The following is a 23,411-nucleotide window of genomic DNA, read 5'->3' on the forward strand; positions in this document are numbered from 1 at the left end:
GTTCAGAAACCTTCATCAAGACTTCATCACCAAAAATGCTGATGCAGCTGGTTTTTGTGTCACACTCTGGGTGGTACACACTAGCATTGCAAATCCATTCCATTTACTGACAGAACAGAACGTGCAGCTTTTTGTAAAGGTTGGAAATTCATAGGTGTGCTTACATAGATGGCAAATCCAAGAATGATTGGGTAATCTGTTGTTGTGCAGACCTTGGTACTTTTTTAGACTGTGACAGATGTTGGATTTTGGGCTGCAGAAAATCGCCCCCCACTCAGCTCAAAGCTTCTTGATGTGTTTATCTTCTCCAGGTGGATTACAAGGCAGATGAATGGCTGATGAAGAACATGGATCCACTGAATGATAACATTGCTACTCTTCTCCACCAGTCGTCGGATAAGTTTGTGTCTGAGCTGTGGAAAGATGGTATGTGATTAAACTTCACTTAATTTGTTTGCTCTTTTTTTGTGTGAAAGAGCTTGAGCATCAAAAGCCTTTGATGAACTGTTTTTCTTTTTTCCCGTGAAGATTAAGTCACCAAGATGAGCATTATCTGGAGCATCCTTTGCTTAGATCATGGTATTTCATTAGAAGTGTACTGTAACCCAGGAGAAAGGTTCATTTGCATCAACTTCAACATAAGCTTGCCGCATATATAGCAATTCTGTCTCAAAATGAGGAATACTGGGATAAAATATGAATGCACAATTAAGAGGCAGCAGCTTGCATAGCTGCAACACTCAGGATCTGAGGTGGAATCTGTTTTCAGTCCTGCGACTAAGTGTGACCTTTCTGCAGTGCTGTTCAATATTTTACTCTATCTTCTCTGGGTTTTATCTACTTTTGAGTCTTACTGTTACTGTCACTTTCTGTGGTAGGTTTTCTTTGACGTCTCTGTCTGTTGCAGAGATGCAGAAGGTTCAGAGAGCCTATTTCTATCAACACTTTCCTATTCTTCATCTAGAACCAGGTGACTGAGAAACCCAGCTGTTGTGTCATGTGTGTGATGCATCCTAGAGCCATGCAAGAAATGCTTCCGTTAACTTCTCTTTGTCCCTTTGTCATACCTGCCTGTCTTTCTTGTTCATTTCCTCTGCTTTGTGCTAGTAGCTCCTCATGGACTCTGAAACAAAAATAAAACTCACCTTGAAAGTGGATACAAAAATATACATTCAGGTGCTAAAAGTTGCTCTTGCACAATTGCTCTTGGGTAGGAACAAATCCCTGTCAACTGTTTGAGGTAGAGCTAGCACAGCTGTATTTCCTGCAAGATCTGGAAGGAAGATTTCTGAGACTGATAGAAACTGAAATCCAGTTTAACATTGGTTTTAGTACTGGCATTTCACATCAGCAGCTGATCATTTAAAAGAAAGTTTGGCAAAAGAACTTGTTCTGGATGGAAAATGGCCATCAGCAAGTTGTGCTTAACAAGGCCTTTGCTGTGTGAGACTATTTTTGGGCTTTGAAATGTCATCTGACCACATCTTATCAGTTTGCATTTATTGTTCTTAGCTGGATCTTCAGTTGCAAGTGACTGTCCTTTTCACTATCTTGAAGTAGAATGCAGGGCTCAAGATTAAGAGGATTGGCACAGCCAGAGTCTGGGATTCACTTCTGTGGATTTCCCTGTGATGTCATCTAGTAACATAACCTTCTTTTCTTTCTGATAAGACATCCTTGACCCTATTCCAGCAGCTGCTCTAGAAGTGAACAATTTTTAGCTAATATTAGCTATAAAATGAAAATATTCTTTCTAGTTTATTCTTTTGTAGGGGTGTCTCTAAGCAGCTACGTTTTTGTTTTTCTTAAATCAGAAGACACTTGAGCATAAGTTGGTGTATTTTCTGAAGTGGAGATTGGAAGTCTGAGTGTAGGTGTCAGCCAACTATTAAAGATGGTTGAAGAGTAGCTTGAAGCTCTAAATAAAGTGTATTGGACGTGTGGAAATTTATAGTGATACAGCTGTTTTTTGCTGGATGGGTGAAATTTTATCTCCGTGTAGGAAAGCAATGGGGAAAACTATAGTTTCTTCTTGCCCCGCTACTAACAGATCTAGCTGACTTCTGTTGAGGGGGAAAAAAAATCTGTGGTGTCCATCCATCAAGGTGATAATTTCATCAATGCTTGGATGTCACTGTGGCACAGTGGAGAAACTTGGGGCAGGGAGTTCTGACTTTCTCCTAGTGCTGTTGTTCATGTCTGTGTCATAGAATACTTGTACTCCAAAAGCCACTCAAGCGTGGTATCCTGAGGTTTGGGTTTTGTCATGCCTTTTTCTGTGCTTGTTCAGTTTACCAGTAGATATGACTTTTCTGATCACTGGTTATTGCAGTCCTGACTGTAATGCAAGAGTGTAGCTGGGCTTTTTTTCTATCTGTGGCCCCTTCTGGATCAGAGTTAACTAATAGTTGACTCTGCTGGGCTAGCAGCTAGAACTCTTGTTTTCCATTCTAAGCTAAGCAAGTAGAAGCGTCTGAAACTCACTTCTAGATTGCTCTTCCAGTGCTGCCATCCAGGGCATCAGTAGAATATGTTTGGGATTGAGTTTGACTCCATCACTCAAACTTCCTGTAGTGAGCTGATGCTTTCTTTTCCTTCCTGCTCCTATCCCTGCACAAATTTTGTACAGGAGTCGACATGTGTGTAGAGATGAAGCAAAAAGGATCCTGCAGCTCCTCTCATTTATCCTGTTCTACCCAGGTGTTCTTTGTATGTCCCAATACTTCCTTTGTTTGTGGGAGAATTTTAATGCTCTTTCCTGTGCTCTCTCTAGTGGACCGTATTGTTGGGCTGGATCAGGTAGCCGGTATGTCAGATACAGCATTGCCAGGGGCCTTTAAAACCAGGAAGGGAATGTTCCGGACAGTGGGACAGCTCTACAAAGAACAGCTGGCTAAACTGATGGCTACCTTGAGAAACACCAACCCCAACTTTGTCCGTTGCATTATCCCCAACCATGAGAAAAAGGTAAAGACAGCTATAACAGCACAGCCCATGCATTCTTATATGGGCTTCCTAGGTATGTGGCTGGGTTGATGGCTTTTGTCAGGTTTTACAAGAGATCTGGAAGAGGCCCTGTTTTCTCAGGGTATTTTTTTTAAGGTCATCCTAAGTAACTGTATGCTTACTAAAACTTTGGAGACTGACCTTTGCAGTTCTTAAGTTGTCCTAAAAGCTTTCCATTGCTTTTAATTGGAAAGGAGAGAACTGGCTGCTTTACAAAAAAGAGAGGGAGAGGCAAGGGAGTAAGCCCTTTTTACAAAAGCTTTTTGGTATTCATAAAATATACATTTTCCTTACTAGGCTGGAAAACTGGACCCCCACTTAGTCCTTGACCAGCTTCGCTGTAATGGAGTGCTGGAGGGAATCCGTATTTGTCGTCAAGGTTTCCCCAACAGAGTTGTATTCCAGGAATTCAGACAAAGGTGAGCCCTAGAAAAGAATCTGAAGCAGTCTTTAGCCTAGCAAAGTTAAGACATAAGTACAAAAATTGAAATATTTTATTGCAACTAGATTGCCACTTTTTCAAAGGCAACACATCTGTGTCTTGGTATTCCGTGACACAAAGACTCCAAAAAGCATTTTTGATTTCTTCAGTAAGGATGTAGTTAAGGTGAAGCATAGAGGACCCTGTCCAAGGCTGCTTTTTTTGAGGTGCAGTGCTTTTTGGAAAATTCTTGAACTCATAATAGCCTAGGAATGCATGCTGATTTCTTTTGTTTTGTTGTTTTCAAATACACTTGTGTGACTAGTCTGATGCTTTCTTGTTTTCAGATATGAAATCTTAACTCCAAATGCAATTCCCAAAGGATTTATGGATGGAAAGCAGGCTTGCGTGCTGATGGTAAAACATCCCAGAAACTCTACTTGAATAGAATGAACTTTATGGGTGTGGTTTAAAAGCTGGAGTTTTGAATGCTAAATATAACTTGTATTCACAGACCAAAATTCCAAAGTCAAATGTTTTGTCTGAGAGACGGGTGCAAAAAGCTTCCTTTTGGCTTCATGGATGGAGGCTTTTGTCTAGCATAAGATTCAATAATCCTAGGCAAAGAGGACCTTTCTGTTTCCACAGATGCATACCTTGAGATGCCAACAGTATTCATAGACTCAAAATGCTTAGAAGCATCTATGCTATCTTTAGCACATGCTTAAAGTATGAGCTTCAGTAAACTTTTTGTAATGGCCTGCTGCTGACAAATGCTTTCAGCAGAGGCTCCAATTAATTGCTGTAGAATTGCCTGCTTCAAAGGGAAAGCTTTGGCCCTACCTGGGTGACTGGGCTTGAACTGAACTTGACTGTTAGGGATTCCCTTTTTCTGTCTTACAGTAGTATAGCTGATTCTTCTTAACTTAGTTAATATAAGCATTGGCAGGAAATCCTCAGAAGGAAGGTAGTGCTGGGGTGTCTTTCTGACAAAGATATGACTGAGAAAAAGTCAATGGGAAGGACCAACAGATGTATTTATTCTAGGAAAGGAAGAGAGCTCTTGGGAATAGACATGCATTCCTCCAGCATCCTTATCTTCTGAGTACTTGATGTGATACTGTATTAAATTATGCTTTCTGTCTCTGATTACCTCCATTTGATGCTGTGCTTGGCTGAGCTCCAACTCCTCTAGTTGGGATAGGCCTGGAATTTATTGGCAACTTTGGTTTGCTGAAGTAGCTCATTGTAGAGAAGGGCTGTCTTAGAGCCTTGAGCCACAAATATGTTTTGTGATGTTTCACATGAAACAGTCTTTGCAGGACATGAATTCTTCTCTCTCTCTTTTTAGATCAAAGCATTGGAACTGGATTCCAACCTTTACAGAATTGGACAGAGTAAAGTGTTTTTCAGAGCTGGAGTCCTTGCTCATCTTGAAGAAGAGAGAGACCTGAAGATCACAGATGTCATTATTGGATTCCAAGCATGTTGCAGAGGCTACCTGGCCAGAAAGTAAGTACCGTGGTTTTTAAAGTACATCATAAACATGTATTTCTCCCATTCAAATACAAGTTTATCTTCAAAAAAAAAAATCTATAATTTTTTTTTTGTCAGAAAGGTCATGATTTATTTACTGTATATAACGGTTGATGGTCTTCTAGGGTTTTCTTGTTTCTGTAATGCCAGACTTCTGGCACCTGCAGGAATCTCTGTGTGCTGTATTCCAGAAACTACCTGAGCAGTAAAGTTCTGCTCTGTAGGAATGCCATGCAGCAGATCAAGTTTTTGATGGAAGTGCTGTGAAGGTGCAAATGGAAAAGTCCTAGTGCAGTACTGATGCAGGAGGTGTGTAGGGTTTCTCTTAAGCTGCCAGGTAGGGCTGCAATTGGTGCAGTTCTAAGATCAAAAGTAGTACCTGTCAGTCTGGTGGGAAAACACACCTCTGTTTAAATCTCCCTTTTTGAAAGTGAAGGTAGTAAAGCTTTTCAGAGTAAGAGGCATGAGGGAAATTTTGTTAAAATAGGAAATTGGATTAAGATAAAAATAGCCACTCTTACCTGAGCAGAAAAAAAAATTAAAATCAAGAGAAGGTTCACTGGAAACTGCTGTGTTTTTGGGAGGAAATCTTCTAAAGAAAAAATACAGAGTTTTTTTTTCATAGAAAAAAGAGATTGATGGTGTGGATTGTGTGTTGCTCTGGGTTCCTTTGTCTTATCTCCACTTGCTTTGCAGAGCCTTTGCCAAGCGCCAGCAGCAGCTGACAGCTATGAAAGTGCTCCAGAGAAACTGTGCTGCCTATCTGAAACTGCGGAACTGGCAATGGTGGAGGTTGTTCACCAAGGTAAGAGTTTTCCCTTTGCAATCCCCCTGCAATGAACAAAGACATCTTCAACTAGATCAGTTTGCTCAGAGCCTCATACAACCTGACCTTGAATGTTATCAGGGATCAGGCATCTATCAACTACATCTGGACAACGTGTTCTAGTGTTTCACCACCATTACTGTAAAAAACTTCTTCCTTATATCTAGTCTGAATCTACTCTTTTTTTGCTTAAAACCATTACCCTTTTGTCATAACAAGCCTTCCTAACAAGTTTGGCCCCCTTTGTTTTGTGAACCCCCTTGTAGGTACTGACAGGTGCTCAGAGGTCTCCCTGGAGCCTTCTCTTCTTCAGGCTGAACAGCCCCAACTCTCTCAGCCTGTCTTCATAGCAGAGGTGCTCCAGCCCTCTCATCATTTTTGTGACCACTCAAACAAGTCCATATCTTTCCTGGGCTGAGGACCCCAGACCCCCAGACCTGGATACAACACTCCAGGTGGGGTCTCACCAGAGCAGAGGGGCAAAATCCTCCTCTGGATTCAACCCAACCAGTTCCTCGATCACCAAACACTCCACCCATCAAATCCATATCTCTTCAGTTTAGAGAGAGAGATCTTGTGGGGTACCATGCCAAAGGCCTTACAGAAGTCCACCTATATGACATTGACTTATCTGTGAATTTCCCCATTGTATGGCAACTCTTTTGTTCTCTCACTATTACTACTTAACCCTTGAGGCTCTGGAATTTACTGGACTTTTTCCTGATGCATCCCATCCTGAAGGAGAATAAATGGACTGACAGACAGTGTGCTATTGGCAGATTAGGTGATACCCAGTCCAGTATAATTCCCCCAGTGTTCACAACAAATCCTTCAAATAAGATACTTATCTGAAATGTTGTTTTATTCAATGCTTATCTCAAGTGCAAGAGCATTTCTTCATGTTTTTGTTATTCCTTATACACATCTCATTCCCTTGGTTTTCTTTTCAGGTGAAGCCCCTTCTGCAAGTGAGCAGACAGGAGGAGGAGATGATGGCCAAGGAAGAAGAACTAATAAAGGTCAAGGAGAAGCAGCTGGCTGCAGAAAATAGACTGAGCGAGATGGAGACCTTCCAGGCCCAGGTGAATTTTGAAAATCTGATGTGTAAAAATTGTTCTCTCTCCATCTGTCCAACTGCTTGAGAGCACCTCCTTTGCTTTCTTGGTCTGATGGACAAACTGCAGGATTCCAGCTTGCTGGAACATGGCTTGGCTGCCTCTCATTCACTTTCCTTTGCCCTTCTTGCAGCTCATTTCCTGCAGCAGGTCTTTTTGTACAGTGATTACCTATTGCCCTTCTGTAGTTATTATAGGGAAAAAAGTCTCCTTTGGCTGAGTGTTAGAGCAAGCTGGTTAAATTCAGTCTTGTCATGAATGGAATCATTTATGTTTGGAACACACAAGGTTGGAGCAAGGTTGTTTTTTTCAGTAGGGCTGATAATTATTTGTTACTTTTGTGAGGGGAAATAGACAATATCCGTATTTCAGCTGGATATGGTCTTGAGAAATTTGTGAATAATTTGTAGTTGCAGCACCTGATTTGTGAAGGAGAACACACACTTAAAACTGTGTTTTGATATTTAGCTTTCAGCTAACAGCAGGGGACTGCTGTTTGAAACTAACTGTGGGAAAGAAAAGTTTAAAACTAACTGGAATGGAGGAGCACAGAACTTCACTTAACACACATTGCTAAGTGCTTTGGTAAATTGGAGCTTGTCTTACTTCTGGCTTTGCATCCAATGTAGCTAATGGCAGAGAAGATGCAGCTGCAGGAACAGTTGCAAGCAGAAACTGAACTGTGTGCTGAAGCAGAGGAGATAAGAGCTCGCCTGACAGCCAAGAAACAAGAACTGGAGGAGATATGTCATGACCTGGAAGCGAGGGTGGAGGAAGAGGAAGAACGGTGTCAACACCTTCAGGCAGAAAAGAAGAAAATGCAGCAGAACATCCAGGTAATGCCTTGGGAATGGTGTCTCTTGTCAGTAAAGAGGATAGAAAGTATCAGAATGGTTCTTTTGCCTCAGCTTGGAGGGATATGAAAGAGAGAAGGGGGAAAGAGGCATAGGAAAATCCATCTGTTTAAAGAGCAATAGAGCACAGCTGTTCTGGTCCTGAGCCTGAGGCATTCAGTTATCTGGAATGAGCTGTTCCATTCTTGAAGGTGATGGCAACTTCTCAAATAATTAGACAAGTCCTTGCTTTATTTTAGGAATGGTAGTATTCCTTACAAAATAACATTGTTTATTCTGCTAAAAAATATGTTGGTTGGCATATAGTCTGTTGCTTTAAGTCATGGCAGAGATGTCAATCTAGGACCACTGATAATACTTCGAAGGAAGGGTGAAGAAGCCTTCCATTCTAATTTTGCTACTGTGCCTGTTCCATGGATTAGTGAACACTGACAAATACTTTGCTTTTCTTTGGGTATTGTAAAGGAGCTAGAGGAGCAGCTTGAGGAAGAGGAAAGTGCAAGGCAGAAGCTGCAGCTAGAAAAAGTTACCACAGAGGCCAAATTGAAGAAGTTGGAAGAAGATGTGTTGGTTCTGGAAGATCAGAATCTCAAATTGGCTAAGGTAAGACTCCTGCATCTTCTTCCATGAGCTAAAAATGCACCTGTGAGTCTCTTGGAGAAAACCACTACAGGCTGACACCCTTATTACAGGGAAACTTACTAATTAATTCAGTCTTGTCTTTGAGAATTCTGACCTGAATTTTTGAAGGTAACTGCGTGACTGTATTCTCAGTCAGTATTGTATGATATTTAAATAACCTTCACTAAATAATGATCCATGAGCAAACATTTTCTGATGCATTGTTATGCCAAACAGTATCAAGTTATTTTATGAACAGACTTCCATTTCAGTTTTGAAAGGGCTGTCATATACAAATCTTTAATTTCAATTCAACTTCAAATTTACTTGAATTCTATTTGTGATCCTGAAAGGATTTCTTTCTTTATGGATTTCCTCATAGTAGGAGTAGTCACTCATGACATTGACATTTCTAAGCATCAGAGCTAGAAAAATACCCTGTAATTCCAGCAACTCTTTTGACTCTGCCTTCTCAATTCTGCAGGAAAAGAAACTCTTGGAAGACAGAATGTCTGAATTTACCACAAACCTTACAGAGGAAGAAGAAAAATCTAAGAGTTTAGCCAAACTGAAGAATAAGCATGAGGCCATGATCACAGACCTTGAAGGTGGTTTTGGTTTTTGGTTGTTGTTTTTTTTTTAAGATAGATCCTATAAAGACCTTGCCTAATTAGTTTTAGGTGGTTTCTCATTAAAATTTTTTTTGAACTTCAGTTTTATTTCTGAAAGAGTTTTAGTCCTCCTGAGTTTCTGAAGGGTTAAAAAACAGTCTATAGTGTGTAAGCTATTGATCAGTTTGATAGAACTGTGCTCTGTCTGGCTGAAGGTTATGTGGCTTGTCAGCTGAGCCCTAGATCTAAATAAAAATCCTCTCCAAAGCAGCCAGGCCAATGGAGAAGAGAAGCTGGTTCTTCTCCAGCTGTGGAAGTGTCTTTACTTTTCTACTTCCAGCAGCATCAGTCTCTCAGGGTTCGTGCTTTTTCTGATAGCCTGTTTGCACAAATTCTTCAGAGTTCTAGAATGATATTCTTCTGGAGACTGCCTGTTTATTTCCAGTAAAGGGAGAGCAGACCTTGTGTTCAGCATCACTAAATGGTTGCTTATGCCTGCATGGCGTGAGACTGGCATTGTGTTTGCATTGTTACTGTGAAAGTGGGAAAAGGAGGTTTGGCTGTAAGGTGAGGGGAAGGGAAATTGCCCAGATGCATTTTGAGGGCAAAATATGGAGTAGATAGGTCCTGACAAAAAAAAATGCAGTCCAGCTACAGTTTGGACAGTTGTGTTATCAGGAAAGAAAGTATTACTTTAATTGATCTATTTTTCTGTGCTTGTACAATGTTCTGAGTGTGTCATCTGTGTAACTGAACGTGTCCCCATCTCCTTTAGAACGCCTGCGACGCGAAGAAAAGCAGAGGCAAGAGCTGGAAAAGACTCGTCGGAAGCTTGAAGGGGACTCCACTGATCTGCATGACCAGATTGCTGAGCTGCAGGCTCAGATTGCAGAACTCAAAATGCAGCTGGCCAAGAAGGAAGAGGAGCTGCAGGCAGCCTTAGCTAGGTGAGAACCTGACCTTGCAGGGTTCAGGGACCAGCCAGGACCTGGCTGGGAAGTATGTCACTTGGAATAGGGTGAATAGGGATAAGTGCAATCTGTGGATGTTGTATTTTAGCCTGTGGCTTATTTCAGATCCATATCTTTGGCATTAGTGTTCTTTAGCTGCTGCTCACTGCTACATTCTCTGTACAGAACTAGACTATGGATGCAATGGACACGGCATGCGTTTGACTGGAGTAGTAATCCTTAATATGGGATTAAAAAGTAGTAGCAGCACACAGTACCTCTGGTAGTTGCTGTATTTATTTACTCAGTAAAGTGTCCAATTTCCAGTGTAAAATGGTGCTTTCTCTTCTGCTTTCTTCTGTTACCAGTCTCTCTCTGTCCCCTTCTTTAAGGTAATTTTACTGTCTCAAGTATTGGGAGATGGAGCTTAAAATTTATACATCATATATGGATCAAAGTCTGAATATAATATTGTAGAGCTGACCAACACCAGCTTTTCTTGATTATTTTTGGTAGGACAGGTTGTCTTAATTTGTGTATGGTTTAAGTCTAGCTCTGACCAGAACCTTATGTTAAATACAGAGTGGAAGAAGAGGCAGCTCAGAAGAACATGGCCCTGAAGAAGATCAGGGAACTTGAATCCCAGATCACTGAGCTGCAGGAGGACCTGGAGTCAGAGAGAGCATTCAGGAATAAAGCTGAAAAACAGAAGCGGGATCTGGGAGAAGAGCTGGAAGCATTGAAAACAGAGCTAGAAGACACACTAGATTCTACAGCTGCTCAGCAGGAGCTGAGGTAACTCCAACATGGGGCTGTGTTATCTTTATTTGGGTTTTGCTGGTTTTAATAATTCTGCTGTATTCAGTCTCTTACCATAGCAAGTCTTTGCCTTTATCACTGGTTAACAGCCTCAGTGACTACAGAAGGAGGTGTGTGCAAGCCCTAGTCAAGAATGCATTACCTCTCCTGATGTCAGAAAGTTGATTTCCTCCCTAACCAAAGTGTTAGTGGTACATTGGTACTTTTTCAGGCTGTTACCACTTAGGCAGAAATGATGCTGCCAGCTTGCACTTAAGAAGGATGCAGTGCTAAGTGCTACCTTTGAAAAGTATCTTTATAGCCTAAAGAGACCTTGGTGTTTTTTTGCATTAGAGATGCTGTAGGTGGATATGCACCTCTGTTTGATTCCCTTCTTGGCATCTAAATGGAATTTGTGAATCTTGCAGGTCAAAGAGAGAACAAGAAGTAACGGTTTTGAAGAAGACCCTTGAAGATGAGGCAAAGACTCATGAGGCTCAGATCCAAGAGATGAGGCAGAAACATTCACAAGCTATTGAAGAGCTGGCAGAGCAGTTAGAACAAACCAAACGGGTATGTGGAACAGAAAGCACAAGGCCAAAGCAGTCAACCTCCCTGAAATGACAGTGCAGAAGAGCACAAAGTGTTCATGATACTCATATATGTGTTCTTCTTCCCTTGGTAGATCGTTTTTCTCCATGAAGCATATATAAAACTTTTAAAGAATGACATTCATTCTTTTTTCTCCTGTTAGGCATGTTAAACTGCACAGCAAAGACGTTTTTCTCACTTGTTAGCTTGTACAACCTTTAATTTGGAAATCTGATCATGCAAGACTGTTTTCTGTATTGTTGTCTTCTCTGATTGTTAGGTTGTCTCTTGATTATCAGTGACGGGCTGTTCATCTTGTTTTTTTCTGAGTAAGCAGTCTGCAACTTAGCTGCTAAACATACAGCATTAGTTTGCTTGTTGGAAAAACATGTACTCACTGGATCCTGCCATATCTAAAGTCTGAGGGGTTTTTGATGCCTTTTCTTTTCCCCTTCAGGTGAAAGCAAACCTTGAAAAAGCAAAACAAGCTCTGGAAAGTGAGAAGGTTGAACTGTCCAATGAGGTGAAGGCTCTTCTGCAGGGCAAAGGTGATGCTGAGCACAAGCGGAAAAAAGTGGATGCTCAGCTCCAGGAACTGCAGGTGAAATTTACAGAAGGTGAAAGAGTGAAGACTGAACTGGCTGAGAGGGTTAACAAACTGCAGGTGAGTGGCATGGGTTTTCCTTAGCTTCAGCCCAGGGCTCAAGAGAAAAGGTTGTAGGGTGGTGTCTCCCCATGGCTAGTTGAAAAATTCTGTTCCTCCTGAGGATAATGTTCCTACAAACAGCAAATCCATCATTTGCTTCCCAAGGACTACACAAACTCTGTAACTCATTGCCGGATCAGGATATTTGGATTGATGTCACTGAATTTGAGCAGCCCTGAGAAGATGAAATAACCAGTTGCTGCTTGAGTTTTGAAAGGCTCAAGGAGTCAGAGTGTCTGTGCCCCCTGAAGGCAGGCAGTGGTTTGCACAGCTCTGTGAGCACTCAGCTGCTGGAACACCTGAAGTGGCACACACAGATAGGTGGCTGTGTAGCTCAGTGTCTGGAAGTTTTGTCACATGGCTGATGGCTCAAGGGAGATGTGGATGGATTTCTCCTCCTTTCTTCAAAGGAGCAGCAACTCCCTTAGAGCGACATGAAACATTGTCTTTGGCCTTCTCCTTTATGGAGGGTTAAATGTCATTAAAAGTTGAACATTGCCAGCATATACATAATCTTTTGGAGCGTGAAAATGTAATTTTGAGACTCTAGATATAATACTGAAGCAGATAGTATAAAATAGAAGAGGGTTAGTATAAAATAGTATAAAATAGTATAAAATAGTATAAAATAGAAGAGGGTTAGTTTAATAAAAAATTTTACAGTTGCTTACCAGGCTGTCTAAAATCTCATGTAGACCTTAACCCAAACCAACCAAAATCAGAAGGCTGTTGTAATAGAGCTGATCTGAAATAAAAAATTCTCTTTTCAACTTCTCATCTGGGACTGTGGAAATGATGTGTTCATCCCTCGAAAGATTATACACATGCCCTCCTGTTGAGAGGTGCCTCTGTTTTCAGTCTTAGGTCTCATGGCTGGTCACCTCTTGCTGATGCATTCAGTAACTGATACTCTAATCTCACCTTCAGGTTGAGTTGGACAATGTCACAGGTCTTCTGAACCAGTCTGACAGTAAATCAATCAAATTAGCAAAGGATTTCTCTGCTCTGGAATCACAGCTTCAGGATACACAGGTGAGAGCTTTGGAAGCCAAGTCAGCTGTCTTTCTGTTACAAATTGGTAAAGGGAGAAATCACTCCGGATGCCATTAAGTACTGACTATACAGCAGTTCAAAAGACTGGGTCTGGATTGTTTTGGAGGTTTTTTGTCTTTTGGGGGTTTTTTTGGCTAAATACTGCATGCTGTTGAGAGCATTTCTACAGAAACAAGCTGGTTATCTTCATTCTGCTTCTTCAGCCTGTGGAACATATGTGACTTTGCTTGTCTTGGGCTTAGAAGTCCTGTTCTATCACCTTTCTGAGACCATTTTAATGCTTCAACTGACTGGAATGTTTGTTTGAAGTTCTTGTTTGAGATCTTTGTAGTCCAGTGTTTGGTAGGGTTTCTGTATGTATGTGTGTGACCTACAGTAAATTTGTCGAATTAAGCAGAAAGTTTTATTTCCCAGTGGATGTTGGGGAAGTGATAGATTGAAATAATTTTGTATTTTTTTCAGGAAATAAGTCATCCTGAGCCTTACACTTTGGGAAAAACAAGCATTTACAGTTAGCAGAATATGACTCTTAAGGTCAAGCATGGAGTGCTAAGAAGGTTGGGAGGGAAAGGAAGTAGTCAGTAATAAGTAGCCTTGAACAGTCACCTGTCTACTTACTACTCTTTATAGAACAGACTGAAAGACAGGGCACAATATAAAAATTCTGCACTAGTTTGAAGATTGGTTAATCTTTACAGATCCCTTCAGCTCGAGCACTGGCAGCATAAGTCAGTCAATGCAATGTTAAATGACAAAGCTGGTAAAGGACCAGTGCTGTACAGTTCTGCTGAGACCAACATTGTTTTTAACCATGCAAGAACACTTGGGTCTGCCGTGTGTTCCTTTGGTACTGGAATATGAGAGAGACACGTAGCAGAGTACAGTCATGCTGTTGTTGGGAAGGGTCTGAATACTTTTTACGCTTTGAGGACTTGAGAAAGGACAAGAAAGCTTGTGTGGTAAGGCCCTGAGAAAGGCTTGTGTGGCAGGGTGTGTACTTTATCGATTAGAGTGTAGGAGAGAATAGGACCCTTCTGAATATTTTGTTTCTATATGGACTTACTAAAAGGCAGTCATTTAAATTCTGTCTTCAATTGTCTTATCTGTGAAGTTAGTTGCATGCTTAAACTCAACTTCAGAAGCACTCCTGGAGAGGTTGGGTGAGGATTGTGAGCCTTTAAATCCAATGAGTGGTGCTGAATTCCACTGTGGTGTTTGCTTTATAGGAGCTGCTGCAGGAGGAGACTCGCCTCAAATTGAGCCTCAGCACTAAGCTGAAGCAAATGGAGGATGAGAAGAATGCTTTCAAGGAGCAACTGGAAGAAGAGGAGGAGGCAAAGAGAAACCTGGAGAAACAAATCTCTGTTCTTCAGCAACAGGTACAGAGTCTGCTTCCCAAAAATCAGTGACCTTTGGAGAGTAAGGATAGGTACAGGTGTGTCTTGAAAGAAGTTAGATTTAAATGTAGAATTGACTTCTAGTAGCACAACTTTTCCTGGGTAAGGGTAATTTGGGTGAGAGAAGAAATGAAGAGGTCTCTGATGATAATCGGATGAACTGCTCGTAGATTTCTGTCCAGGAATTCCTTTGGGAATTCAGTCATACTGAATTTTCTGAGCAGGGAGTGGTACCTTCAGAAATGAGCAGACCACTTTACTTCAAAGTCCTAAACTTCTGGTGCTGGTAAACTGCACAGAACATTTTATATGGTTTCATGTGCAATCTTGGTCCTTTAGGCAATAGATGCAAAGAAGAAGATGGATGATGGTCTGGGTTGCCTTGAGTCAGCAGAGGAAGCCAGGAAGAAGCTGCAGAAGGACTTGGAGGGCTTGAGCCAGCGTTATGAAGAGAAGACAGCTGCATATGACAAGCTGGAAAAAACAAAGACCCGCCTGCAGCAGGAGCTGGATGACCTTGCTGTGGACTTGGACCATCAGCGGCAGATCGTCTCCAACCTAGAGAAGAAGCAGAAGAAGTTTGATCAGGTATAATAACTTCACTCTAAGCATTCAGTAGTACATCTTATTGATAGGTCTCCTTTAAGAATACCTAAGCAATACCACTTGGAGAATGCATATTTATTTCTGAACTAAGGCAGAGCACGTAGAGTGGAGGAAAAAGCTTTAATAGAAGTAAATTAATTTTGTTCTATGAATAGGAAGTAAAGCAATGTTCTTTTTCCCAAAGGGATAACATTTATATCAAAACCAAGATTGAGTTTGAAGTGTTGTTTGCAAATCATCTCAGAGAAGGTTGAAAATAATAGGTTGGAGGCCTAGGAAGTCAGAGGTTTGTTTACTTGGGGTCAGCACAGTAGTTAGAGATGGGATGGAACACTTCATTCTCTGAAGCTGCATTTTCTTGATTCCTTCTATCCATGGAAGAACACTATTAAGAAGGCCCTGATGAAAAGATGCATGTTTACCTTGTTAGCAAATGTTCAGTAGTTTCTCAGAATACTGATGCTGTGCTCTTGTAGCTGTTGGCAGAGGAGAAGACCATCTCTGCCAAGTACGCGGAGGAACGGGACCGCGCTGAGGCAGAGGCCCGGGAGAAGGAGACCAAGGCCCTGTCCCTGGCCAGAGCCCTGGAAGAAGCCATAGAGCAGAAGGCTGAGCTGGAACGAGTCAATAAGCAGTTCCGTGCAGAGATGGAAGATCTCATGAGCTCAAAGGATGATGTTGGGAAAAGTGTAAGTATTCAGTTAAAGTGTCCGGGCAGGAAATGTCACACAGTCGATACTGTTACTTTTGTACTGCAAAAGGCTGATGCCAGTGGTAACACAGAGGAACGTTGTAGAGAGTTAATGGATACATTGTGAGTTTGTGAATGTTGTTTGTATTACATCAGTAAGTAGTAAAGGTGGGTTGGAAATTACCCAAATGAGGCAGTGGCAAAGCTGAAAATTACCTGGTGTTCTTGTGGCAGAGATGAAGGTATGGTGTGAACCTGATATGTAAAATACAGCAATTAGCCAGGCAGTGGAAGACATTACCTCCACTATTTCAAAACAAAAAATGTCACAGTACTGAAGAAAAAGAATAAATTCAGAGGCTAAGAAGTATTTTCTTGAAATCTGTCAGAACCAGAGGTGTCCCACTTGGATAAGTCTGCAGCAGGTCAGGACTAGGCTAACAATTGCTTTTTGTTTTCTCCACACACATAACCAGAACTAACAGTAATTGTGGCTCAGACTGGCAGCTTGCATCTGCCCCAGTACAGGGACAGGTGCAGTGTTCTTGTATCCTGTGTGATGTGAGTGGTTGTTCTTAGCCATTTTTTGCAGTTAGGGTAGATGTAATTGTCTGCACTCTCTGGGGAAACCTCACGTGTAGTGGTACTGTGTTGTAGGTCCATGAGCTGGAGAAAGCTAAGCGAGCCCTGGAGCAGCAGGTGGAGGAGATGAAGACACAGCTGGAAGAGCTGGAGGATGAACTGCAGGCCACAGAGGATGCCAAACTGCGGCTAGAGGTGAACCAACAGGCTATGAAGGCACAGTTTGACCGGGACCTCCAGGGCCGTGATGAACAGAATGAAGAGAAGAAGAAACAGCTGATCAGACAAGTAAGAACTGCTCTGTAAATCCTCAGTGCATTCTGTACACAAAGGCACTTGTGTCCAAAGACACTCAGACAGACAGTACCAATCCAAAGATTGTTGTTAATGTTAATACTCCAGGCAATATTGCAAAGCTGTGACAGACTTCCTCCCTTGTGTGTGATTGTTCTAATAGTCTTTGTCTATCACAGGAATCCACGGGGCTTTATTAGTGAGGAATGTCAGCCCCATTCCCCTGCCATGGAGAATGAAAAAAAGTCACGTGCTTGCACTTATGCAGCCTTTGAAAGGGGGAAAGTGAAAAGTGGGTTCTGGGAAACGAAGGAGCTGAAATTCTGATGCCTCTGCTGCTCCACACAGGTCCGGGAGATGGAGGCGGAACTGGAGGATGAACGAAAACAGCGCTCCATGGCTGTGGCTGCCAGGAAGAAGCTTGAGATGGACCTGAAGGATTTGGAAAGCCATATAGACACTGCTAACAAGAATCGTGAAGAAGCCATCAAGCAGCTGCGCAAACTGCAGGTGAAACATTGCAGCTGTTTCAGCTGTCAGGGCAGAGTTTTTTACCCAGGGAAATGGGATGTAAGATTTCACCTCACCATTGCCAGAACAATGCATCAGTGTCACAAGAGCAGCAGAATCTTGCAGCAGTTCACTGTGAAAGATTTTTTGGCATTTCAAGCATCCTTCTAATCCCAATCTGCCTGTTTAACCCCTGGGAGACAAGCTATAGGCAACGTCTGCTCTGGTGCTTGCTTCAAGGTCCATGTTTTTGGAATGGATTACAGAGCTGCAAAGCTAGAGGACCTTAAATAATATTTAGGCCTACACCTGCCCCAAGATGGCTCTGTTGTGCTTTTTAAATTCCAGCAAGCAGTTGTCTGACCTGTTCTTAGGAAAAACTAAATCCTCCCCAGACTGTTCATTCCATTGCTTCACTAGAAAGCTTCCTGTACCTTCCCTTCCCTTCTCCATTTAGCTGCCAAAACTTTTTTTCCACAGATAAGCAATCCTGTTTGCTTCCACTGATATTTTTACATGTTACTTGTGAAATGCAAAAAGGATGATTTTTGTTTTTACAGCAACCTTTGTGGTTGTTGAAAAGTAATGAATCCCTATTTCTGTTTTCCATCCATGTTTCCCGTAAAACAAATAAACCACATCTCTTAATATGAATTCATCGCTTTCTATTCTCTCTTTTCAGGCACAAATGAAGGATTACATGCGGGAACTGGAGGACACACGTACTTCCAGAGACGAGATCTGGGCACAGGCCAAAGAAAATGAGAAGAAACTGAAAAGCATGGAGGCAGAGATGATCCAGTTGCAGGAGGTAATGGAATATGCATCAAAGTCAAGGATTGGTTTGTTTTCTTTAGCCAAGAACTACAGGCAGCACTCGAAGCTGGAGTGTTTATTTCCTTTCTTTCGTACTTCTTGCTCTGCTCAAATATGAGGTCCAATTGGAAATGCAGAATTTGGCCCTTTCCTGACAGCTGTGATAGGAGTGTGCAAAGCAAAGGAGGCTGTGGGGTGGACAGGGAACAGGCCATGTCATATAATTAGCTTTGGCTTATGCTAGAGACCATACCAGCCATTACCAGTAACTCCTTTTTCCTATGCTGCGTTAATTGGTAGCTTCCTATTGGATCACTGTCCGTCTCGTTTTCATTCCAGGAACTTGCAGCTGCTGAGCGTGCCAAGCGCCAGGCCCAGCAAGAGAGGGATGAGCTGGCTGATGAGATTGCCAACAGCAGTGGGAAAGGGTGAGTAATGTTCCCTGTTTGAGGGAGGAGGAGCTGCTGTGAGAAAACACTTCTTGGCCTGTTATTTTTATGTTGACTGCAGCACATACTGTATCCCCTCTGGTCCCTAAAGACTGAGCTTATTTTGTATACAAGTGGTGAGTTTTCCCCAAGGCATCGATGCCATCAGTGCTGCTTTAATGCTTTCATGACTCTGTGTCCTGCAGAGCGCTGGCCATGGAGGAGAAGAGGCGCCTGGAGGCACGGATAGCTCAGCTGGAGGAGGAGTTAGAAGAAGAACAGGGCAACACAGAGATAATCAATGACCGGCTCAAGAAGGCAAATCTTCAGGTACCTGTTCAGGCTGTAGTGGCCTGTGGGGGTTCTCTGGTGTCTGTGAATCATCAAACTGTGCCAGCAGCTGCCTTGTGCACAGTGCAGACCCTCAGCAAGCCATCGGTGCGAGCAAGATGGAAACAGCTGAATACAGTACAGAAAATAGCCAAAACTATTATGATGTTAACTCACTGGCTTTGGCCATTCAAAATCATTGGGTAGCTGGAACAGTCTCCCAAGTTTATTTTAAACCAAACCAACCCTCTCCCAGTCCCTTTTTTCTGTACTAAGGGATATTGAGAAAGATGATTTGTGGCATGCTGCTTCAACTTGACATGCTAAAGGGTGCCACAGTGTGTTCGGAAATTTACTTTTCTGCCAGTTGTACGCTGTTTGAAGTTGACTGAACATGTGAAATTTGTTAGGCTGCTATAGAAACCATGATTGTGATCTGCCTGTTGTGTGCCATATTTTGTCTGCCCAACTTTGAGAGTCAATCATGTTGTTTTCTTACCACTCCCAAAGCAAAGGAGCTGGGCTGATTTGTTTTCCAAAGGGCTCATTCATTCTGATAGATGAGAGTGTAGTTCTCTACTTGGTTGACTATCAGCCAGAGCCCTGGCTTGGAAGTAGACAAGTTCTTGCCCTTTTACCTCTGACAGACAGTACTTTTAAGCTGCTGCTTTGTACAGAAGTCGATAGACAGCAAAGAAATAATAAATTAGTAAAGCACATGTATTGGATCCACTTGCCTCAGGATTTTTGTAATTCAGAGACTGATAATTACTGTGTTAAGTGTCAGACCATGACCTTAGCCCCAGAGGGCAGTGAATGTGATTGGCAAGCCCTAAGAGTAGGTTGATAAACCTGTTATTCAAGGAATTACTTTGAAAGTCTGGGTAAACTAAGATACTTTGAGAAGTGTCCTACCTACAGACAGCTCCCTCTGCATCAGAGTTATTCCAGGTATTCAGCTCACCCTCAGGGAAGTCTGAGAAATAAATGAGCCTTTCAGGCAGGAGCACTGGCTGTGCTGAGGAGTCCTTATCTCTCTCTTGGCGCAGATCGATCAGATGAACGCCGACCTGAACGCCGAGCGCAGCAACGCGCAGAAGAACGAGAACGCTCGCCAGCAGATGGAGCGCCAGAACAAGGAGCTCAAGCTCAAACTGCAGGAGATGGAGAGTGCCGTCAAGTCCAAGTACAAGGCTACCATCACGGCCTTGGAAGCAAAGATAGCACAGCTGGAAGAGCAGCTGGATATGGAGACCAAGTATGTACTAGGAGAAACTCTGCTTTACAAGCTTCCACCCCTTCTGGGATTTTAAGCTCTTCTTGAATCTGATTTGTCTGAGTTGTGAGCTTCATCCTAGGTATACAGGGTAGTACAGAAATAAGATCTTGGCACACCTTCCTTGTTTGTCACAGTAGACACACTTCTGAATTTCACCACTCCTAAGACTGTAGCTGTGGTGTGCTTGTTGCTCCTCTTTAGCTCTTGTCTGTGTGACATCAGCCTTTTGGTCATTTCTGGGGAACACTGCCTCTCATCCTCTTTTCTTCCTAAGCTGAGAAGGACTTTTGCTGGTTTTCTCACTTCTGACTTGCCTGGGTCAGGTGATCTTGCTGGGGACAGTGGGAGATAAGCTGTTGTCTGAGCCCTTGGTGTTTGTGTTCAGGGAGCGCCAGGCTGCCAGCAAACAGGTGCGCCGTGCCGAGAAGAAGCTGAAAGACATCCTGCTACAGGTAGATGATGAGAGGCGTAACGCTGAGCAATTCAAAGATCAGGTGGGTACAGTGACCTGCAGTGTTTGTGAGTCTTTGGGGGGGTCAGGCTTTCCCTCCTATGACCAAGGCATTCACCATCCCATGCATTTCTCTTCTTCTCTGTCACCGTAATAACTACAAGATGAGAAAGATGAAAATGTGATTCTTTTAAAGAAAAAACAAGGACCTCTCAAGTCCTAGGCAGTTCCCTTCAGTAAGGGAAGAGGGGGCTTTGGAAACACTTTTTTTTTTTTGCTACTCCAGCTACTGTGCTGCAAGTTGGGGGAAGCACTGAGCTGTTATTATTTGTTGCCCCATTCATGCTCAGGCGGACAAGGCAAACATACGCTTGAAGCAGCTGAAGCGCCAGCTGGAGGAAGCAGAAGAGGAGGCCCAGCGAGCCAATGCATCCCGTAGGAAGCTCCAGCGGGAGCTGGAAGATGCCACCGAAACAGCGGATGCAATGAATAGAGAAGTCAGCTCCCTGAAAAGCAAACTCAGGTAAGGAGGAGCATTTTGTGCCATGCCTTGGCAGCCAGTGCAGCACGGGCTTTGTGCAGCTGCCCCCAGCAAACAGCGGGGCGGGGTGCTTCCTCACCTCCTCCCTGTGAGTTCTGTGGAACACTGCTGAGGTGCCGTGTGTCCTTCCCTAGGCGTGGGGACCTGCCGTTCGTCATGACACGCCGGATGGTCAGGAAGGGAACGGGAGAGTGCTCCGACGAGGAAGTGGATGGCAAGGCGGATGCTGGTGATGCCAAAGCTACTGAATAAGTCCTCCCATTTGACCCAGGTTACACGTGAGGGAGTGACCCATCTACCCTCCCCTCTTCCATTGGACTTTCAGCAAACCCTCTCCTCCTAAATTGGCTGGGGATCTGCAGAGCAAGCCCAGGTCTGTGTATCTGGAGCCATCGGGCATCCGTGTTCCTGGTTTTCTCCTCTTTCCAGTTTCCTAATCCTCTTTGTGGATTTAATGCCAAAGAGTCAGGGCTCTGAAATTTGACCAGCGGTTTGGCCACTGCAAAGGCCGGTAGAACTGTCAGTGCCATTTCTGCTGGTAAATCCTTACACAGTTTGGAGGGAGTGGGGCTAGGGAAAGATTATTTTTGCTGTAAATCTCCTTTTGTCTTCAATTCTAGCTGCAGGGAAGCTTCTTCCTGTATTCTTTCCCCTCCCTCTTTGTTTGCTTTCGGCAATCATGTTCAGTGACCTCAGACTTCTGCCTCTTTTAATCTGCCCACCCATGTGGTTTGGGAGCAGTTTCAGGAAAAACGGTGTGCTTTGGCCATGGCAATTTGCCCTTTCTTCTTCCGTGTGTTCCCAGGGGGGACTGAAGAGGGAAACTCTTCTTGGGACCGCTTACCTGGGGAACTTGCCAAAGTTGTCTCTCTCTTTCTTTCTTTCTTTCTTTCTTTTTTTTTTTTTTTTTTTCCTTTTTTTTCTTTTTTTTTCTTTTTTCCTCCCTTCTTTTCCTGTCTGGACAGATTTCTGAAGTGCAATGATGTCCTGTTTGTGTCTCTGCCTCTGAGCGGTTTCATCTAAGGTAGTGTGGACCAGTAGTTAATGACAGGCTGGGGGAGCAGAGCAATGTCCTTGTGCTTGTCTGAGAATCTCTGGGGGACCAAATATATTTAATGGTAATAGACAGAATCTAGAGGAATTTAATAGGGTAGTGGGCAGAGGGTGGGGATAAGGGGAGGGAAATTCCTCTTATTGACATGTCCAAGCCTCTTGCACCTGCTCTGTAACCAGGGGTTGGGATTAGTTATTGTGCACCATTGAGTAAGAGTATATTAAAAACCCTTTAATCTGCACAGATATATGTAAGGCCTTTGTATTTCTTGTAATAAGTAATTAAGAAAAAAAAAATAAAGGTCTTTATCACTGCCTTTCTTTTGGGACCATGGTTATATATAGATAGTCTTTACTTTTCTACACCGTACACTGGTTGCTGGATTTACCTGTATTCTTAACCATATTGTATATGCTGCATTTAGACCTACTTATGAGCAAAGTAAGATTAAAATATGAAGCACCATACTGTATGCCTGAAGCGCCCTAATGCAGGAGTCTCCTGTCCCAATTGCTGTCACAGAAGAATTTAAATTTTTTTTATATAATAAAAGTGCCTTAGCATGTGCCTCAGCTGTGTGTCACCACTACAGTCAGTAATGGTTTACTGGTGCTCCACTGATGTTACCAATAAAGATTATCCATGTGCTGCAGTCCTGTGTGTGTGTGTTGCCCTTCTCTCCTTCCCTCGGTGCAGTGAACACCCTGTGCAGCCACAGAAATTCTGCTTTTTGTTATGTTTTTGCTAGAAATTGAGTAAGAAACTTCTTGTGCCCATATTCTGGTCTTTCTAGCCCCTTGCAGTGTGTCACAAGTACATTCTGGTCCTACAGGCAGGGCAGGAGAAGCTGGAGTGCAGCAGCAGCAGCTCCTAACTCTGAGCTCATCCTTCCCATCCTGTGCTGGCAGAGATTTAGACCTTGCTGAGAAAGTCTGAGCTGGGAGCTGCGGTCGGGGCTGGGCCGGGCCTGGGTGGCAGCGATGGGGAAGGAGGTGCTGGCACTCACACGAGGGGCCTGTGCTGCCAGCAGGGGCTGCTGCCAGGGCCAGTGCTGGCAAACAAGGAGCAGGGAGGGAGCAGCTTACGGGAAACTCCTTCCCTGGGGAGGACACGTGGCTGCTGCCCCCAAAGGGCGGCATTTCTGCCTAACCAGATGTTGGGAGGGGAAAAGTCTTCTCATTAAGAAACTTAAGTGTAAGTAGAAGTTAAAAAAAAAGGGGGGAGTGCAGAAGGAGCAGGCAGAGTTAACCATGTGCTGCTGCACAAGTGTGCAGTCCCATTATAAAGGGTCAGCTGAGAATGAGCTTCTTTAGAAGCTGTGTTATGTTGGATGCAGTTTTTGAA

At 43.1% G+C, this 23,411-nt stretch overlaps 1 protein-coding gene across 1 annotated transcript in view; it reads left to right on the forward strand.

Moving 5' to 3' along the window:
* Positions 1 to 22,719, forward strand: part of MYH9 (myosin heavy chain 9) — a 69,898-nt gene extending 47,179 nt beyond the window's left edge. The window contains exons 15-41 of the mRNA XM_015628283.2: positions 312 to 426; positions 2,774 to 2,967; positions 3,304 to 3,425; positions 3,775 to 3,844; positions 4,779 to 4,939; positions 5,660 to 5,768; positions 6,740 to 6,871; positions 7,534 to 7,740; positions 8,224 to 8,361; positions 8,864 to 8,987; positions 9,766 to 9,937; positions 10,523 to 10,735; positions 11,167 to 11,311; positions 11,787 to 11,993; positions 12,963 to 13,067; positions 14,315 to 14,467; positions 14,825 to 15,073; positions 15,568 to 15,780; positions 16,440 to 16,652; positions 17,007 to 17,168; positions 17,851 to 17,979; positions 18,324 to 18,412; positions 18,619 to 18,742; positions 19,792 to 20,000; positions 20,407 to 20,515; positions 20,823 to 20,995; positions 21,148 to 22,719. Of these exons, the coding sequence (XP_015483769.1) occupies positions 312 to 426; positions 2,774 to 2,967; positions 3,304 to 3,425; positions 3,775 to 3,844; positions 4,779 to 4,939; positions 5,660 to 5,768; positions 6,740 to 6,871; positions 7,534 to 7,740; positions 8,224 to 8,361; positions 8,864 to 8,987; positions 9,766 to 9,937; positions 10,523 to 10,735; positions 11,167 to 11,311; positions 11,787 to 11,993; positions 12,963 to 13,067; positions 14,315 to 14,467; positions 14,825 to 15,073; positions 15,568 to 15,780; positions 16,440 to 16,652; positions 17,007 to 17,168; positions 17,851 to 17,979; positions 18,324 to 18,412; positions 18,619 to 18,742; positions 19,792 to 20,000; positions 20,407 to 20,515; positions 20,823 to 20,995; positions 21,148 to 21,265 (4,155 nt within the window). The 3' untranslated portion in view covers positions 21,266 to 22,719. The remainder of the gene's footprint in view (positions 1 to 311; positions 427 to 2,773; positions 2,968 to 3,303; positions 3,426 to 3,774; positions 3,845 to 4,778; positions 4,940 to 5,659; positions 5,769 to 6,739; positions 6,872 to 7,533; positions 7,741 to 8,223; positions 8,362 to 8,863; positions 8,988 to 9,765; positions 9,938 to 10,522; positions 10,736 to 11,166; positions 11,312 to 11,786; positions 11,994 to 12,962; positions 13,068 to 14,314; positions 14,468 to 14,824; positions 15,074 to 15,567; positions 15,781 to 16,439; positions 16,653 to 17,006; positions 17,169 to 17,850; positions 17,980 to 18,323; positions 18,413 to 18,618; positions 18,743 to 19,791; positions 20,001 to 20,406; positions 20,516 to 20,822; positions 20,996 to 21,147) is intronic.
* The last annotated feature ends 692 nt before the right edge of the window (positions 22,720 to 23,411 follow it).

The sequence above is a fragment of the Parus major genome, chromosome 1A, assembly GCF_001522545.3.
Source record: "Parus major isolate Abel chromosome 1A, Parus_major1.1, whole genome shotgun sequence".
Taxonomy (NCBI): domain Eukaryota; kingdom Metazoa; phylum Chordata; class Aves; order Passeriformes; family Paridae; genus Parus; species Parus major.